At 44.7% G+C, this 15,206-nt stretch overlaps 1 protein-coding gene across 1 annotated transcript in view; it reads right to left on the reverse strand.

Annotated features, from left to right (window-relative positions):
• Positions 1 to 1,262: 1,262 nt before the first annotated feature.
• The window catches only part of GPHA2 (glycoprotein hormone subunit alpha 2), an 18,711-nt gene continuing 4,767 nt past the window's right edge, over positions 1,263 to 15,206 (reverse strand). Inside the window, exons 2-4 of the mRNA XM_081340319.1 lie at positions 5,689 to 5,793; positions 3,182 to 3,366; positions 1,263 to 1,555 (exon numbers count right to left, since the gene is read on the reverse strand). Of these exons, the coding sequence (XP_081196445.1) occupies positions 1,454 to 1,555; positions 3,182 to 3,366; positions 5,689 to 5,782 (381 nt within the window). The 5' untranslated portion in view covers positions 5,783 to 5,793 and the 3' untranslated portion in view covers positions 1,263 to 1,453. The remainder of the gene's footprint in view (positions 1,556 to 3,181; positions 3,367 to 5,688; positions 5,794 to 15,206) is intronic.

The raw sequence follows: 15,206 nt of genomic DNA on the forward strand, positions 1-15,206 counted from the left end.
TGTTTTGCATTTTATTGGGCAAAGCTAAGATTAATCCCTGTATATATATATATGTGTGTGTGTGTGTGTGTGTGTGTGTGTATCTATGTATTTCTCTCTCTCTCTCTCTCTCTCTCTCTCTCTCTGTTTCTCTCTCTCTCTCACTCTCTCTCTCTCTCTCTCTCTCTCTCTCTCTCTCTGTGTGTGTGTATCTATGTATTTCTCTCTCTCTCTCTCTCTCTCTCTCTCTTTGTGTGTGTGTGTGTGTGTGTGTGTGTGTGTGTGTGTATTGGATGACGCTTCAAGCATTTCTGGTTTGACTTGTTACTGGAGGATTGGGGTAGATGAGCTGAAAAGTGAGCAGCCTTCTTCTGCCTCAATTGTCTTAAAGGGATTTGAATCCTGAGAAAGAAGAACTCCAACAGCGTCAGTGTGGAAATTCATGTGTGACTCTGGCTCCTGGTGGTCTTGCATGACGGATCCCAGCAAAATGCCCTTTCAAAGGCATAGCGAGTAAATATTTTGTGCTACTGCAACTCTCCTCTCTAATGTGACGCAGACTCTTGGCTGTGTCTCTGGGGAGGAGGGACGTTCACCCAGTCCCTTCGGAAAGCGTTTCTCATAAATGGCAGATTTAATGTGGGTTTTCTGGGATCAGAATCCACCTGCTTACCTTCCTTCCTTCCTTCCTTCCTCCCTCCTTCCCTCCGTTCTTCTGTCCTCCCTCCATTCCTTCTTTTCCTCCTGCCCTTCCTCCCTTTTCTCTCTCCCTCTCTCCCTCCCTTTTTCCTTCCTTCTTTCCTCTCTCCCTCCTTCCTCCCTCCTTCCCTCCATTCCTCCCTCCCTCCCTCCGTCCTTCCTTCTTTCTTCCCTCCTTCCCTTCCTTTTCTCCCATCCTTTCTTCTTCCTTCTTCCCTCCTTCCTTTTATCTACTTCCTCCTTTCCTCCCTCCCTCTCTCCCTTCCTTTTCTCCTTCCCTCTTTCTTCCTCCCTCTGTCCCTCTCCCTCCCTTCCTTCCTTCCTTCCTTCCTTCCTTTCTTCCTTCCTTCCTTCCTTCCTTCCTTCCTTCCTTCCTTCCTTCCTTCCTTCCTTCCTTCCTTCCGCTGAGCAGTGCCCAACCATTAAAACATGTCAACAAAAAAGGCAAAAAGTAAAACACACATAACCATTACAAAAAAACCCCCAAAATGTATTCAGCAGCCAAGTTACCCCAGGCGCTCAAAGGATTCCCTCATACACAGAAATTCCCTTGTAATTTCTTAAGACTTAAAAGCATCTTTTTTTTTAACACAATTGGCTCCTGGAGAGGACGGTGGCAGGCACAGTCTGCAGAAGATCCATTCGGTCCAGCGTTTCTCAACCTCAGCAAAGCTGGCTGGGGGAATTCTGGGAGCTGAAGTCCGCACATCTTCAAAGTTCCCGAGGCTGAGAAACACCGACCTCGTCGCTGACTGCAGAAGTCAACAGAGGAGCTTCAATATCTGGAGAGGCGGCACACGTCACACTGGCAGGTCTTGGCCGTGAAAAGGTCCACCGTTTTCTGCAAACTGAGACTGCAACGCAGCCGAAGTTTCACCTGGAGAGGGCAACGCAAAAACCACCCTTTGATATCAAGGCTACCTCCTCATGCTCTTTTCTTATAGTTCAGCCCTGCCAAACCATGCAAAATATAGATATTAAATCACACCCAGCGCATTTATGGACCTTGTGCATCCAGGGCAGCAGCTTTGCACACCTGATCAGAACACCTAAGTTTTTTTAATTTTAATTTTAGTTTCCAGGACTTAACCTGCCTTCCTTGCCACCGTTGACAAGAGAATCACTGCAGTTGTTAAGTTAGCAACACGGTTGTTAAGCGAATCTGGCTTCCCCATAACTCTTCCATTCCCTCCCCCGCCCACCGTGACGGTGCAGGATGCTGCAACCGTTGGTAAAAGGCTGCTTGTAAGTCGTTTTTTTCAGGGCTGTTGTAACTTCGGAGGGTTGCTAAATCAATGGTCAACAGTTCATTTAGTGACCATTTGAAGTGACAACGACTGTAGCGGCATTCCCAGGTATCACGTGATCAAAATTCGGACGCTTGGGCACTGACTCACATTTATGACAGTGGCAGCGTCCCCAGGGGTCACGTGATCCCCCTTGGCAACCTTCTGACGAGCAAAGTCAGTGGGGAAAAACCAGATTCGCTTAGCAACCGTGTGACTAACTTAACAACTGCAGTGATTCACTCAACAACTGGGGCAAGAAAGGTTGCCAAATGGGGCAAAACTCACTTAACAAAGGTCTCATTTAGCAATTGAAATCCTGGGCTCAGTTGTGATCGTATGTCGAGGACTAGCCTGTACCGGCATAAGCCGTCATGGTTCCGACTAATGAAACACTTCAAAGGACAAGAAGCAACGGATGGAAACTAGTCAAGGAGAGAAGCAACCTGGAACTAAGGAGAAACTTCCTGACAGTGAGAACAATTAACCAGTGGAACTCCTTGCCTCCAGAAACTGTGAATGCTCCAACACTGGAAGTTTTTAAGAAGAAACTGGACAGCCATTTGTCTGAAATGGTATAGGGTTTCCTGCCTGAGCAGGGGGTTGGACTAGATGACCTCCAAGGTCCCTTCCAACTTCTTCTTCTTCTTCTTCTTCTTCTTCTTCTTCTTATTATTATTATTATTATTATTATTATTATTATTATTATTATTATTATTATTATTATTATTATTATTATTATTATTATTATTATTATTATTATTATTATTATTATTATTATTATTATTATTATTATTATCTTCAGGCATTGTTTATTCTAAAAAGTCTATAATAATGAGAACGAAGCATCGGCACTCAGGGATGGATGCCAGAATCTGAATTCTCCTCCCCTGAACCCATCGTATCAAACACAATTCCCTCCCTTATTTTAAACGTCATAAATCACATTCTCCATTTAGTTTAGAATGCAAAGCTTCCGTTCTGCCATTCCTTATCTTATTAAAAACAGCCGGGCTAGCATTCTCCTCCCCATCCCCAGCTTCATTTAATTCAAGAGCAAAACAGTTTAAAGGAAAAGGCTGCCTCTTATATTGTCAGAGCAAAAAACATCCAATGTTTGCAGCGTGGACATAAGCATCTGGAATTCCACGGTATGATTTCATTCCGTTTCTGGAGAGAACAAAGCTGTAGAAAAACACCCGCGCGAACCCCCTCACCGTTTGCATTTGGCTGATGGTGCAGCACTGGGAGACGGAGGTGATATTGTGCCGGTAGTTGCTGGCTCGGAGCACCGAGTACTTGGAGGGAAAGGCGCTCGACTCACAGTAACCCACGCAGGCCTGGATGGTGCGGGTGCCCCGGCAGGTACCCTGACGGTCACTCCGGACGGTGACGTTGAAAGCTGGCGAGAAGGAAGAAAAACGAAACAGCACTGGTTCATTTTCCCCAGGGGGGCAGACTACAACTCCCATCATCTTGACTGGAGGCATGGGAGTTTCAGTCAGGCAGATCCCCCCAAAGCAGGGGTCTCCAACTTTGAGCAACTTTAAGACTTCACTTCCCAGAATTCCCCAGCCAGCCATGCACTGATGGGAGGGCCCAAGAGCATAGAGACTTAAAAGACGGTAGAGATTTTCTCTCCTAGAGAGGTCACTTTCTGCTTTCCTTGGTTTAACCTATCTATCTATCTATCTATCTATCTATCTATCTATCTATCTATCTATCCATCCATCCATCCATCCATCCATCTATCCTTAACCTCTGTCTGTCTATCTATCAACTATCTATTCTATCTATCTATCTATCTATCTATCTATCTATCTATCTATCTATCTATCTATCTATCTATCTATCCATCCATCCATCCATCCATCCATCCTTAACCTCTGTCTGTCTGTCTATCTATCAACTATCTATTCTATCTATTCTATCTATCTATCTATCTATCTATCTATCCATCCATCCATCATCCATCCATCCATCCTTAACCTCTGTCTGTCTGTCTATATCAACTATCTATTCTATCTATCTATCTATCTATCTATCTATCTATCTATCTATCTATCTATCTATCTATCTATCTATCTATCAACTATCTATTCTATCTATCTATCTATCTATCTATCTATCTATCTATCTATCTATCTATCTATCTATCCATCCATCCATCATCCATCCATCCATCCTTAACCTCTGTCTGTCTGTCTATCTATCAACTATCTATTCTATCTATCTATCTATCTATCTATCTATCTATCTATCTATCTATCTATCTATCTATCTATCTACCTATCCATCCATCCATCATCCATCCATCCATCCTTAACCTCTGTCTGTCTGTCTATCTATCAAATATCTATTCTATCTATCTATCTATCTATCTATCTATCCATCCATCCATCATCCATCCATCCATCCTTAACCTCTGTCTGTCTGTCTATCTATCAACTATCTATTCTATCATCTATCTATCTATCTATCTATCTATCTATCTATCCATCCATCCATCCATCATCCATCCATCCATCCTTAAACTCTGTCTGTCTGTCTATCTATCAACTATCTATTCTATCTATCTATCATCTATCTATCTATCTATCTATCTATCTATCTATTCTATCATCTATCTATCTATCTATCTATCTATCTATCTATCTATCCATCCATCCATCCATCCATCATCCATCCATCCATCCTTAAACTCTGTCTGTCTGTCTATCTATCAACTATCTATTCTATCTATCTATCATCTATCTATCTATCTATCTATCTATCTATCTATCTATCTATCTATTCTATCATCTATCTATCTATCTATCTATCTATCTATCTATCTATCTATCCATCCATCCATCCATCATCCATCCATCCATCCTTAAACTCTGTCTGTCTGTCTATCTATCATCTATCTATCTATCTATCTATCTATCTATCTATCTATCTATCTATCTATCTATTCTATCATCTATCTATCTATCTATCTATCTATCTATCTATCTATCCATCCATCCATCCATCATCCATCCATCCATCCTTAAACTCTGTCTGTCTGTCTATCTATCAACTATCTATTCTATCTATCTATCATCTATCTATCTATCTATCTATCTATCTATCTATCTATCTATTCTATCATCTATCTATCTATCTATCTATCTATCTATCTATCCATCCATCCATCCATCATCCATCCATCCATCCTTAAACTCTGTCTGTCTGTCTATCTATCATCTATCTATCTATCATCTATCTATCTATCTATCTATCTATCTATCTATCTATCTATCCATCCATCCATCCATCATCCATCCATCCATCCTTAAACTCTGTCTGTCTGTCTATCTATCATCTATCTATCTATCTATCTATCTATCTATCTATCTATCTATCTATCCATCCATCCATCCATCCATCATCCATCCATCCATCCTTAAACTCTGTCTGTCTGTCTATCTATCAACTATCTATTCTATCTATCTTTCTATCTATCTATCTATCTATCTATCTATCTATCTATCTATCTATCTATCTATCTATCTATCTATCTATCTATCTATCTATCTCAGCCTTCCTCCCGTAGTTGTCCTTGGCCCTCTGTGAGCCTGGTTGTTTTCTTGCCGACGTTTCATAAGCCAAACTAGGTAACACCGTCATTGCCAATGTTCTCCTTTATTTCTCCTCCTGCCTCTCCTCTGCCTGTCCATTTGTTCCCTCTGGAGCTTACAGTGCAGGTGGCAGCCGATCCTGCCCGCTTTGTGGGCCCAGCCTTCTGTGACCAGCAGGCAAGAGAAGACGGCAGCCAAGAAGAACCTGGCCATTTCTGTGGAGTCTGAAAAGCAGACATTAAGTATTAGCAAAACCCGATGTAATCAATCAATCAGTCAATCAATCAATCAGAATAGAGATGGAAGGGACTTCGGAGGTCTTCTGGTCCAACCCCCACTCAAGCAGGAGACCCCATACCATCTTGGACAAATGGCATTTAAACACACACACACACACACACACACACACACACACACACAGAGAGAGAGAGAGAGAGAGAGAGAGAGAGAGAGAGAGAGAGAGATCTACTTAACCCCTTCTTCCCATTTGTCGGAAATGGTCTAGGGTTTCCTGCCTTTCCAGCGGGTTGGACTAGAAGACCTCCAAGGTCCCTTCCAAATCTATTGTTGTGGTGGTGGTTGTTACGAGAACATGCCCAAGTACCCCCCACTGCAACCTTTTCTAAACTTTTTAAAAGTAGGACCTCTTCCGCTGTCCTGGATGAGTTCCCCAAGGAGAAAAAGGCAGCTGCTTGGATGCCTTCATCTTCCTTTCAAATCCCCTTCTCCAGCCCAGATCCCCAAGTCCAGGGGTAGGCAACCTGGGCTCTTTTGTGACTCATGGACTTCAACTCCCAGAATTCCTGAGTGACTCAGGAATTCTGGGAGTTGAAGTCCATGAGTCACAAAAGAGCCGAGGTTGCCTATCCCTGCCCAAGTCGATCGGCATTAGATCTCCAGCCACGGGACCCCCAACTCTCTTTTAGCCACTTACCCAACCTCCGGAGAGGTCTGCAGTTTTCAGCTGGTGGGCTGCAGTCCGTCTGTTCTCTTCAGCCGCCCACGATGTGTCTAAGCCCACCCCCCCACTGCCTCTTCTCACCTGGGCCCAGCCTTCCCCTTCCTCCTTCCTCCACCCACTTCTCAAGCAAGGCGGAGGCCCTTCCCACCTGCCTGCCAGCCAAGATTCAGGGACTCCGAGTTCGAAATCTGAGGGCTTTAGCCTCAGGTTTTAGGGTTGCCGCAAAGCAGCCAAGGAAACAGGGCAGCTGGTTATCTCCACGTGCCTAATAACACATGCCAGTCACGGAAATTCTCTTGCATATTTTTTTCTCCTCTCTTCCGTTGTTTATATTTTATTTAATTACCTTGCTTTGCTTTGCTCTGCTTAGGGTTTTATTGCTTTAGTTCCTTTGGCTATTCGAGCTTTATTTTATAAAACAAACAAACAGGTTTTTAATTCCAGTAAAGGAGAGTGTTTGTAGCTCAGGGTTGAAATGGGTGGGTGGGTGGTCCTTGGTGCTCTCTGACCTTGGTGGTTTTCTTGCGGACGTTTCAGTACCCAAATTAGGTAACATCGTCAGAGATAGCAGTAGTGGTGATGGTAGCACTGATGATGTTGCCTAGTTTGGTCATGAAACGTCTGCAAGGAAACCACCAAGCTCAGAGGTTTTATTTCTTTAACATTTTAATTTCTTTCCTCTTCTCCTTTTTGCCTCCTCCTCCTCCTCCTCCTCCTCCTCCTCCTCCTCCTCCCTTCTAGCACTCATGGTGTTCCCTAGTTGGGTCATGAAACGTCTGCATGAAAACAACCCAGCTCAGGGAGCACCAAGGACCCCACAGTCATTCTCCTCCTCTTCCTCCTCCTCCTCTTCCTCCTCCTCCCTTCTAGCACTGATGATGTTGCCTAGTTTGGTAATGAAACGTCTGCAAGGAAACCACCAAGCTCAGAGGTTTTATTTCTTTAACATTTTAATTTCTTTCCTCTTCTCCTTTTTGCCTCCTCCTCCTCCTCCTCCTCCTCCTCCTCCTCCTCCTCCTCCCTTCTAGCACTCATGGTGTTCCCTAGTTGGGTCATGAAACGTCTGCATGAAAACAACCCAGCTCAGGGAGCACCAAGGACCCCACAGTCATTCTCCTCCTCTTCCTCCTCCTCCTCTTCCTCCTCCTCCCTTCTAGCACTGATGATGTTGCCTAGTTTGGTAATGAAACGTCTGCAAGGAAACCACCAAGCTCAGAAGAGGTTTTATTTCTCTAACATTTAGATGAGATGAGATGAGATAAGACAACCTTTAATCGTCATTTTTTTTTACCGTGGGCACAACGGCACACTTCAAAAATGAAATTTAGTGGCCTGCCCTCAAAGTGAACACATACATGACACACACCTAAAATACTATGTGCAACATATGTATAGACCAGGGGTCGGCAACTTTAAACACTCAAAGAGCCACTTGGACCCGTTTCCCAGATGGAAAAAAACCCCAAAACACTGGGAGCCGTGGCTGAGGAATTCTGGGAGCTGAAGTCCACAGGTCTTAAAGTTGTCAAGGTTGCAGACCCCTGCCTTACACCATGCTGGGCAAATGGCTGTCCAGTCTCTTCTTAAAAGCTTCCAGGGATGGAGCCCCTACCACTCTGGGAAGCAAGCTGTGCCATAAATTGAGGACTATTTGTACCAGGCTGATTTAACTTGAGGATTATTTGCACCAGGCTGATTTTTTTGGCCCAGCCTAGCACCGTCTCCCTGCTCCGCTTCCCTGTTTCTTGGGCCAGTCCAGACCTGCTTTTTCCAGCTGACTGAGAGGAGTCTAAGCTGCCCACAGCCTCTCCCATTGTCTGTTTCAGCACGCAATCCAACTGGGAAAGTTGAAGAAGGGTTGATCTGCCAAGGCTCCATCGCCTAAAGGCGGAAGCTTAAAAATCCGTCCTGCAGAACTCTGTGTTCTTCCTGACACATTTATTATATATTCTGGGCTGTGCATAGTCCAATTTGCATGTGTGTGTGTGTGTGTGTGTGTGTGTGTGTGTGTGTCTTTATAATTGCTGACTGATGTTACGACCTCTTGAGTCCTGTTCTTCCTGGGTGCATTTTTATTTTGGGAAAGGAATAAGCTGGTCGGGGCAGGGAATTGGTTCCGAGTCCATCATATCTTCCTAACAACCCTGTGAGGTAGGTTAGGCCTCGGTTGATAAGAAAATAGCCACACCTGTTTTAATCCAGCATTTTTAGCACCTAACCAGGTAGCTCTGGGGTCTCACAAGGACAAGATGGAGTCTGATCCCCCCCTCCCACCATAAGCTGGTGGTCATTTTCATAAAGTCCAGGTCACTTGTGACCTTTGATCCTAAATTGGATTTGAACATGGATTTTTTTTTCCCATTTCCACTTCTTCCTTTACTACAGAGTTTCTCAGTCTTAGCAGTTTATGATCTGCTTCAAAATGGGTGGACTATAAAATAAGAATGCACCTAAATGAACAATGTATGTATTTCAGATATGATAATTACTATATAATGAAATGGGGGAAATGTGGGCTACCCAAAAATTAAGTCTTTTACATTGTTGTTGCTGTTATTAGCTGCGAAGTCGTGTCCAACCCATCGCAACCCTATGGACCACGTTCCTCCAGGCCTTCCTGTCCTCCACCATCTTCTGGACTCCATTTAAGCTCTCGCCTCCTGCTTCAGTGACTCCATCCAGCCACCTCATTCTCTGTCGTCCCCTTCTTCTCTTGCCCTCAACCTTTCCCAGCATTAGGCTCTTCTCCAGCGAGTCCTTCCTTCTCATCAGGTGGCCAAAGGATTTGAGTTTCAGCTTCAGGATCTGGCCTTCTAAAGAGCAGTCAGGGTGGATCTCCTCTAGGACTGACCGGTTTGATCGCCTTGCAGTCCAAGGGATTCGCAGGAGTCTTCTCCAGCACCATAGTTCAAAGGCCTCGATTCTTTGGCGCTCAGCCTTTTTTATGGTCCAGCTTTCACAGCCATACATTGCAACTGGGAGTCTTTTAGATACTATAGGCTAATTTGGAGCACTGTATTGAAATTAGGTAAAATTTAAAAAAAGGACATGGATAGGTATAAGTGAAAATATACTGATAATTTTTATTTTTATTTTTATTTTAATTCCATTTATATCCCGCCCTTCTCCGAAGACTCAGGGCGGCTTACAAGCTTAGCAGTAGCCTTCATTCTATTTATATGCCTGCTTATTAGGGCTTTCACACACACCCCAAGCGGCATTATTACAAAGTCAGCTTATTGCCCCCAACAATCTGGGTCCTCATTTTACCTGCCTCGGAAGGATGGAAGGCTGAGTCAACCTTGAGCCTGGTGGGACTCGAACCTGCACTAATTGCAGGCAGCTGGTGTTACTTAAGGAGGCATTAGCCCACTGCTCCACCAATTGCTCTAACTGATTGTGTCATAACTAGAAATGTATTAATTTGATTATGATATTGTCACTAAGAGAATTGGAGAGGGAATTTTTGTTGATGTAACCTGAGCTACGTGCAAAAAGATTCCGTTATTGGAGTTTTGACTACTCAATCACCACGTTGCTTCATAAATATTTGGATGCAAAATTAGAAAATTAATAACACTTGTTGTTGTTGTTTTTTAAAGATGGGTGGACTTCAACTCCCAGAGTTCCCCAGCCAGCAAGCTTTAAGCATGCTGGCTGGGGAATTCTGGGGGCTGAAGTCCACCCGCCTTATGCTGCCAAGGTTGAGGAAGCCTATTCTAAGCCATCATATGTGAAAATATGGGGTGTTGCTGTATGGAAACACAATGGCTTAATTTTCCTTTTTTGTGTGAAAAGGATGACTTTATTTTTCCAATGTGAAAGTTGAGCCAAGGAAGACGCACCCAGGTAGACGAGTGGAGTTTCTGAGCTCTCGTCGAAGCAGCCGCTTCTGGCAGAGAACGAGCTTTTAAGAGACCCACTCTGATCCAGAGAGCCTCAAGTAGATCAAGAAGTTTAATGAAGCTTTGGCAACATCTCCTGAGCCATTTAGCCACTCTGTGGCAGCCCGGCATTTTGGCAGAGAGTCACGATTCAGCTTCGAACGAGCCGTTTCCACCTTGCTCGATCGCGGGAACTTACTAGAAGTCGGAAGGATGGGCCCAAAGCTTTTAACATCAATATTTTATCAGCAAGGAGGAGATGGTGGGAAGTTCTCAGCTCCTTGGGCTGGTCTCCAAGGCCTGCCAAGTTGAGAAGAAGGCTCCAGCCCAGCTGGATTAGGGTGGGAAGAGAGATGAAGCCCACAACTCTTTCAAGCAGGCTGGACGGGGAATTCTGGGAATCAATCGAACTCCACCCATCTTTAAGTGTTTGCTTAATGATCACCACCACCAAAAAAAAAGGATGTCATAAAATTAGGTCAGTCATATAAGAACCCCCTTTACAACAGTCATGACTTACAACGGCCATGGGGAGACTCCCCTATGGTCCTAAGGCGAGGACTACTGTGAAGGTCAAGTAAAAATAGAATTGGTGCCGCCGGTTGTGCTTTTGGTCTGGACTACCTCGCAGGGCTGACAAGAGACTTAGCTGAAATATTTATATGACGTATTTAAGTAATCCCACCAGTTTAATTTAAGACCTGTTGGCTCTTATCTAAACAACAATTGGCTGATGTCTCGTTTTTTTCGTTAATTTCCTCTCCCCTTCAGGAAATAATAATAATTAATAATAATAATAATAATAATAATAATAATAATAATAATAATAATAATAATAATAATAATAATAATAAAGTTGGAAGGGACCTTGGAGGTCTTCTAGCCTAACCCCCTGCTCAGGCAGGAAAAACTATACCCTTTCAGACAAACGGTTGCCCAATCTCCTCTTAAAAACTTCCAGTGATGGAGCACCCACAACTTCTGGTGGCAAGTTGTTCCACTGGATAATAGTCCTCAGTATCAGGAAGTTTCTCCTTAGTTCTAGGTTGCTTCTCTCCTTGATTAGTTTCCATCCGTTGCTTATGACTCGGGACCATTATTCACTTTTCTGACCATTGCAGCATTCCCCCCATGGTCACATGATCAAAATTTAGACGCTTGGCAACTGACTTGTATTCTTGACGGCTGCCGTGTCCGGGGGGGGGCGGGAAATCACGTGACACACACACACACCCCTTTGCGACCTTCAGATCAGCAAAGTCAACGGGGAAGCAAGATTTACTTAACCACCGTGTTATTAGCTTCACAACTGCAGAGATTCACTTAACAACCGTGGCAAGGAAGGAAGGTTGTTAAATGGGGCAAAACTCACTGATCCAGTGTCTTGCTTAGCAATCATGACTACCTGTACAATCATTTCTGTGGCCTCTCCTCCTCGCCCCAAAGTCCTGCAAATTAAAATAGAAGCCAAATCCTAAGGAAATGAAGGATTGTGCAAAGCTGTTTTCACTAAGCAAGCGCAACTGTCAGAACAAAGTTTCGGCAACACCATTGTTGACTGAAAAAATAACTGCCTTTCAGCTGGCTCCCCCCGAGTTTCCCGTCTGTGTACAGGGCAGTCCTCGACTCATGACAGTTCATTTACTGACCGTTCAAAGTTACAACGGTTACTGAAAAAGGTGACTTACGGCCGTTTTTCACCCGTACGACCATTGCAGCAGGGTCTCGTGATCCAAATTCAGATGCTTGGCAACTGACTCGTATTTGTGACGGCCGCAGTGTCTCCTGGGGTCACGGGATCTCCTTTTGCGAACCTCTGACTAACAAAGTCAGTGGGGACGCCAGTTTCACTTAACAACCATGTGACTAATTTAACAATCCCAGTCATAAACTCAACAACGGTGGCAAGAAAGGTCGTAAAGTGGGACAAAACTCACTTAACAATTGTCTCACTTAGCAATAGAAAATTTTGGCTCGTAAGTCAAGGACTTTGCATGGGGAGAAAATGATCTAACTTAGAAAGAATCTCCAGGCAAGAAACATCTAAAGCAGGGGTAGGCAACCTTGGCTCTTTTATGCCTCGTGGACTTCAACTCCCAGAATTCCTGAGCCAGCCATGCTGAGGGGAAAGGGAGAGGTTTCCATGCTGAGCCAGGTTGGCTCAGGAATTCTGGGAGTTGAAGTCCACGAGTCATGAAGGGGCCAAAGTTTCCACCATGCTGGCTCAGGAATTCTGGGAGTTAAAGTCCACGAGTCATGAAGGGGGCAAAGTTTCCACCATGCTGGCTCAGGAATTCTGGGAGTTGAAGTCCACGAGTCATGAAGGGGCCATAGTTCCCCCATGCTGGCTCAGGAATTCTGGGAGTTGAAGTCCATGAGTCATGAAGGAGCCATAGTTCCACCATGCTGGCTCAGGAATTCTGGGAGTTAAAGTCCACGAGTCATGAAGGGGGCAAAGTTTCCACCATGCTGGCTCAGGAATTCTGGGAGTTGAAGTCCACGAGTCATGAAGGGGCCATAGTTCCCCCATGCTGGCTCAGGAATTCTGGGAGTTGAAGTCCATGAGTCATGAAGGAGCCATAGTTCCACCATGCTGGCTCAGGAATTCTGGGAGTTAAAGTCCACGAGTCATGAAGGGGGCAAAGTTTCCACCATGCTGGCTCAGGAATTCTGGGAGTTGAAGTCCACGAGTCATGAAGGGGCCATAGTTCCCCCATGCTGGCTCAGGAATTCTGGGAGTTGAAGTCCATGAGTCATGAAGGAGCCATAGTTCCACCATGCTGGCTCAGGAATTCTGGGAGTTAAAGTCCACGAGTCATGAAGGGGGCAAAGTTTCCACCATGCTGGCTCAGGAATTCTGGGAGTTGAAGTCCACGAGTCATGAAGGGGCCATAGTTCCCCCATGCTGGCTCAGGAATTCTGGGAGTTGAAGTCCATGAGTCATGAAGGAGCCATAGTTCCACCATGCTGGCTCAGGAATTCTGGGAGTTAAAGTCCACGAGTCATGAAGGGGGCAAAGTTTCCACCATGCTGGCTCAGGAATTCTGGGAGTTGAAGTCCACGGGTCATAAAAGAGCCCAGGTTGCCTACCCCTGATCTAAAACTTCTTCTGAGCTGGGTGGGGCATGTCTTAAATGGATTTTATCCTTCTCTCTTTCTTGGTTTTTCCCCCCGTTTGGTTTTTTGTTTTTTTGCAAGCAGTTATGGAGACAAAGATGGGCGAGACCCCCCAAGACGGAGAGATGAAAACAGCCTCCAAGGAAAGATTTGAAAAGCTTTTTGTAAATCTCATGCAGCTGCCAAGGGTGCCTTTTTTTCTTTTTTCCACTGCGCAAACAAAACATAGAACAAGAACTACACACACACACACACACACAGAGGATTAAAAAGGAAAATAAACTCTTTGTTCAAAGTGAACGAAGAGAAAGAGGGAAAAAAGAAACAACGTGTATGTTGTGAAGCGTGACCTGTGATCTTAAGGCGCAGTGCAGACATAAACACCGTATGTAATTCTTCTAACCAGAAATAACACGCAGCCCTTGGCGTATGATCACCATTCGGAGCAAGTGTGTCTCCTTTTCGTACAGGAGATCCCTGGAAGCTCTCGTGGCTACGTTCACCAAACTTGGCCCATTTTAAGCAGAATTGGAGGTACCTGGCCTGTGCGTCTTGGCTCGTTGTGTGAATTCCGCTTTAGTCAGGCCACACCTGGGACACTGCATCCAGTTTTGGTCACTGGGTGACAAAAAAGATGTTGAGACTCTGGAAAAAGTGCAGAGAAGAGCAACTCAGATGATTAAAGGCCTGGAGACTAAAATAACACGAAGAACAGTTGCAGGATTTGGGAATGGCCAGTCTAGAGAAAAGAAGGACTCGGCGGGGGACATGATAGCAGGATTCCAATAATTGAGGGGCTGCCATAGAGAAGAGGGGGTCCACCTATGTTCCAAAGCAGTTTAGAGCCTTGGTGGAGCAGTGGGCTAATGCCTCCTTAAGGAACACCAGCTGCCTGCAATTAGTGCAGGTTCGAGTCCCACCAGGCTCAAGGTTGACTCAGCCTTCCATCCTTTCCAGGTAGGTAAAATGAGGACCCAGATTGTTGGGGGCAATAAGCTGACTTTGTAATAATGCCGCTTGGGGGTGTGTGAAAGCCCTAATAAGCAGGCATATACATAGAATGAAGGCTACTGCTAAGCTTGTAAGCCGCCCTGAGTCTTCGGAGAAGGGCGGGATATAAATGGAATTAAAATAAAATAAAAATAAAATAAAGCAGCCAAAGGCAGGACCAGAAGCAACAGATGGAAACTCATCAAGGAGAGAAGCAACCTGGAACTAAGGAGAAATTTCCTAACAGTGAGAACAGTTAACCAGTGCAACAGCTTGCCTCCAGAAGTTGTGTGTGCTCCATCCCTGCAAGTTTTCAAGAAGAGACTGGAGAGCCGTTTGTCTGTGACAGTAGGGTCTCCTGCTTGAGTAGAGGGCTGGACTAGAAGATCTCTGAGGTCCCTTCCAGCTCTATTCTGATTGGATGATTGATGGAATGAATGAATTCAATCTCTTTGGTTAGTTTAGGCTTCCATGTTTGGTGCAGAGTAAAAATTACATTTCTCTCATCGGGCGAAAGATGTTGTGGTAACACAACTCAGGTCAGAGCAAAGGATAAAATGCAAAACTCTTTGGCTGTGGAAGTTCTTGGTTATTTTGGGACATGGTTCACACCATCTGTAAGTAGGTCAATGAGTGGTGGAAACCAGACTCGTCTTCCGAGGCTGTGTGATGTGAATTCATTTAT

Source organism: Vipera berus, assembly GCF_964194415.1.
Source record: "Vipera berus genome assembly, chromosome: 16".
NCBI classification, from domain to species: Eukaryota; Metazoa; Chordata; class Lepidosauria; order Squamata; family Viperidae; genus Vipera; species Vipera berus.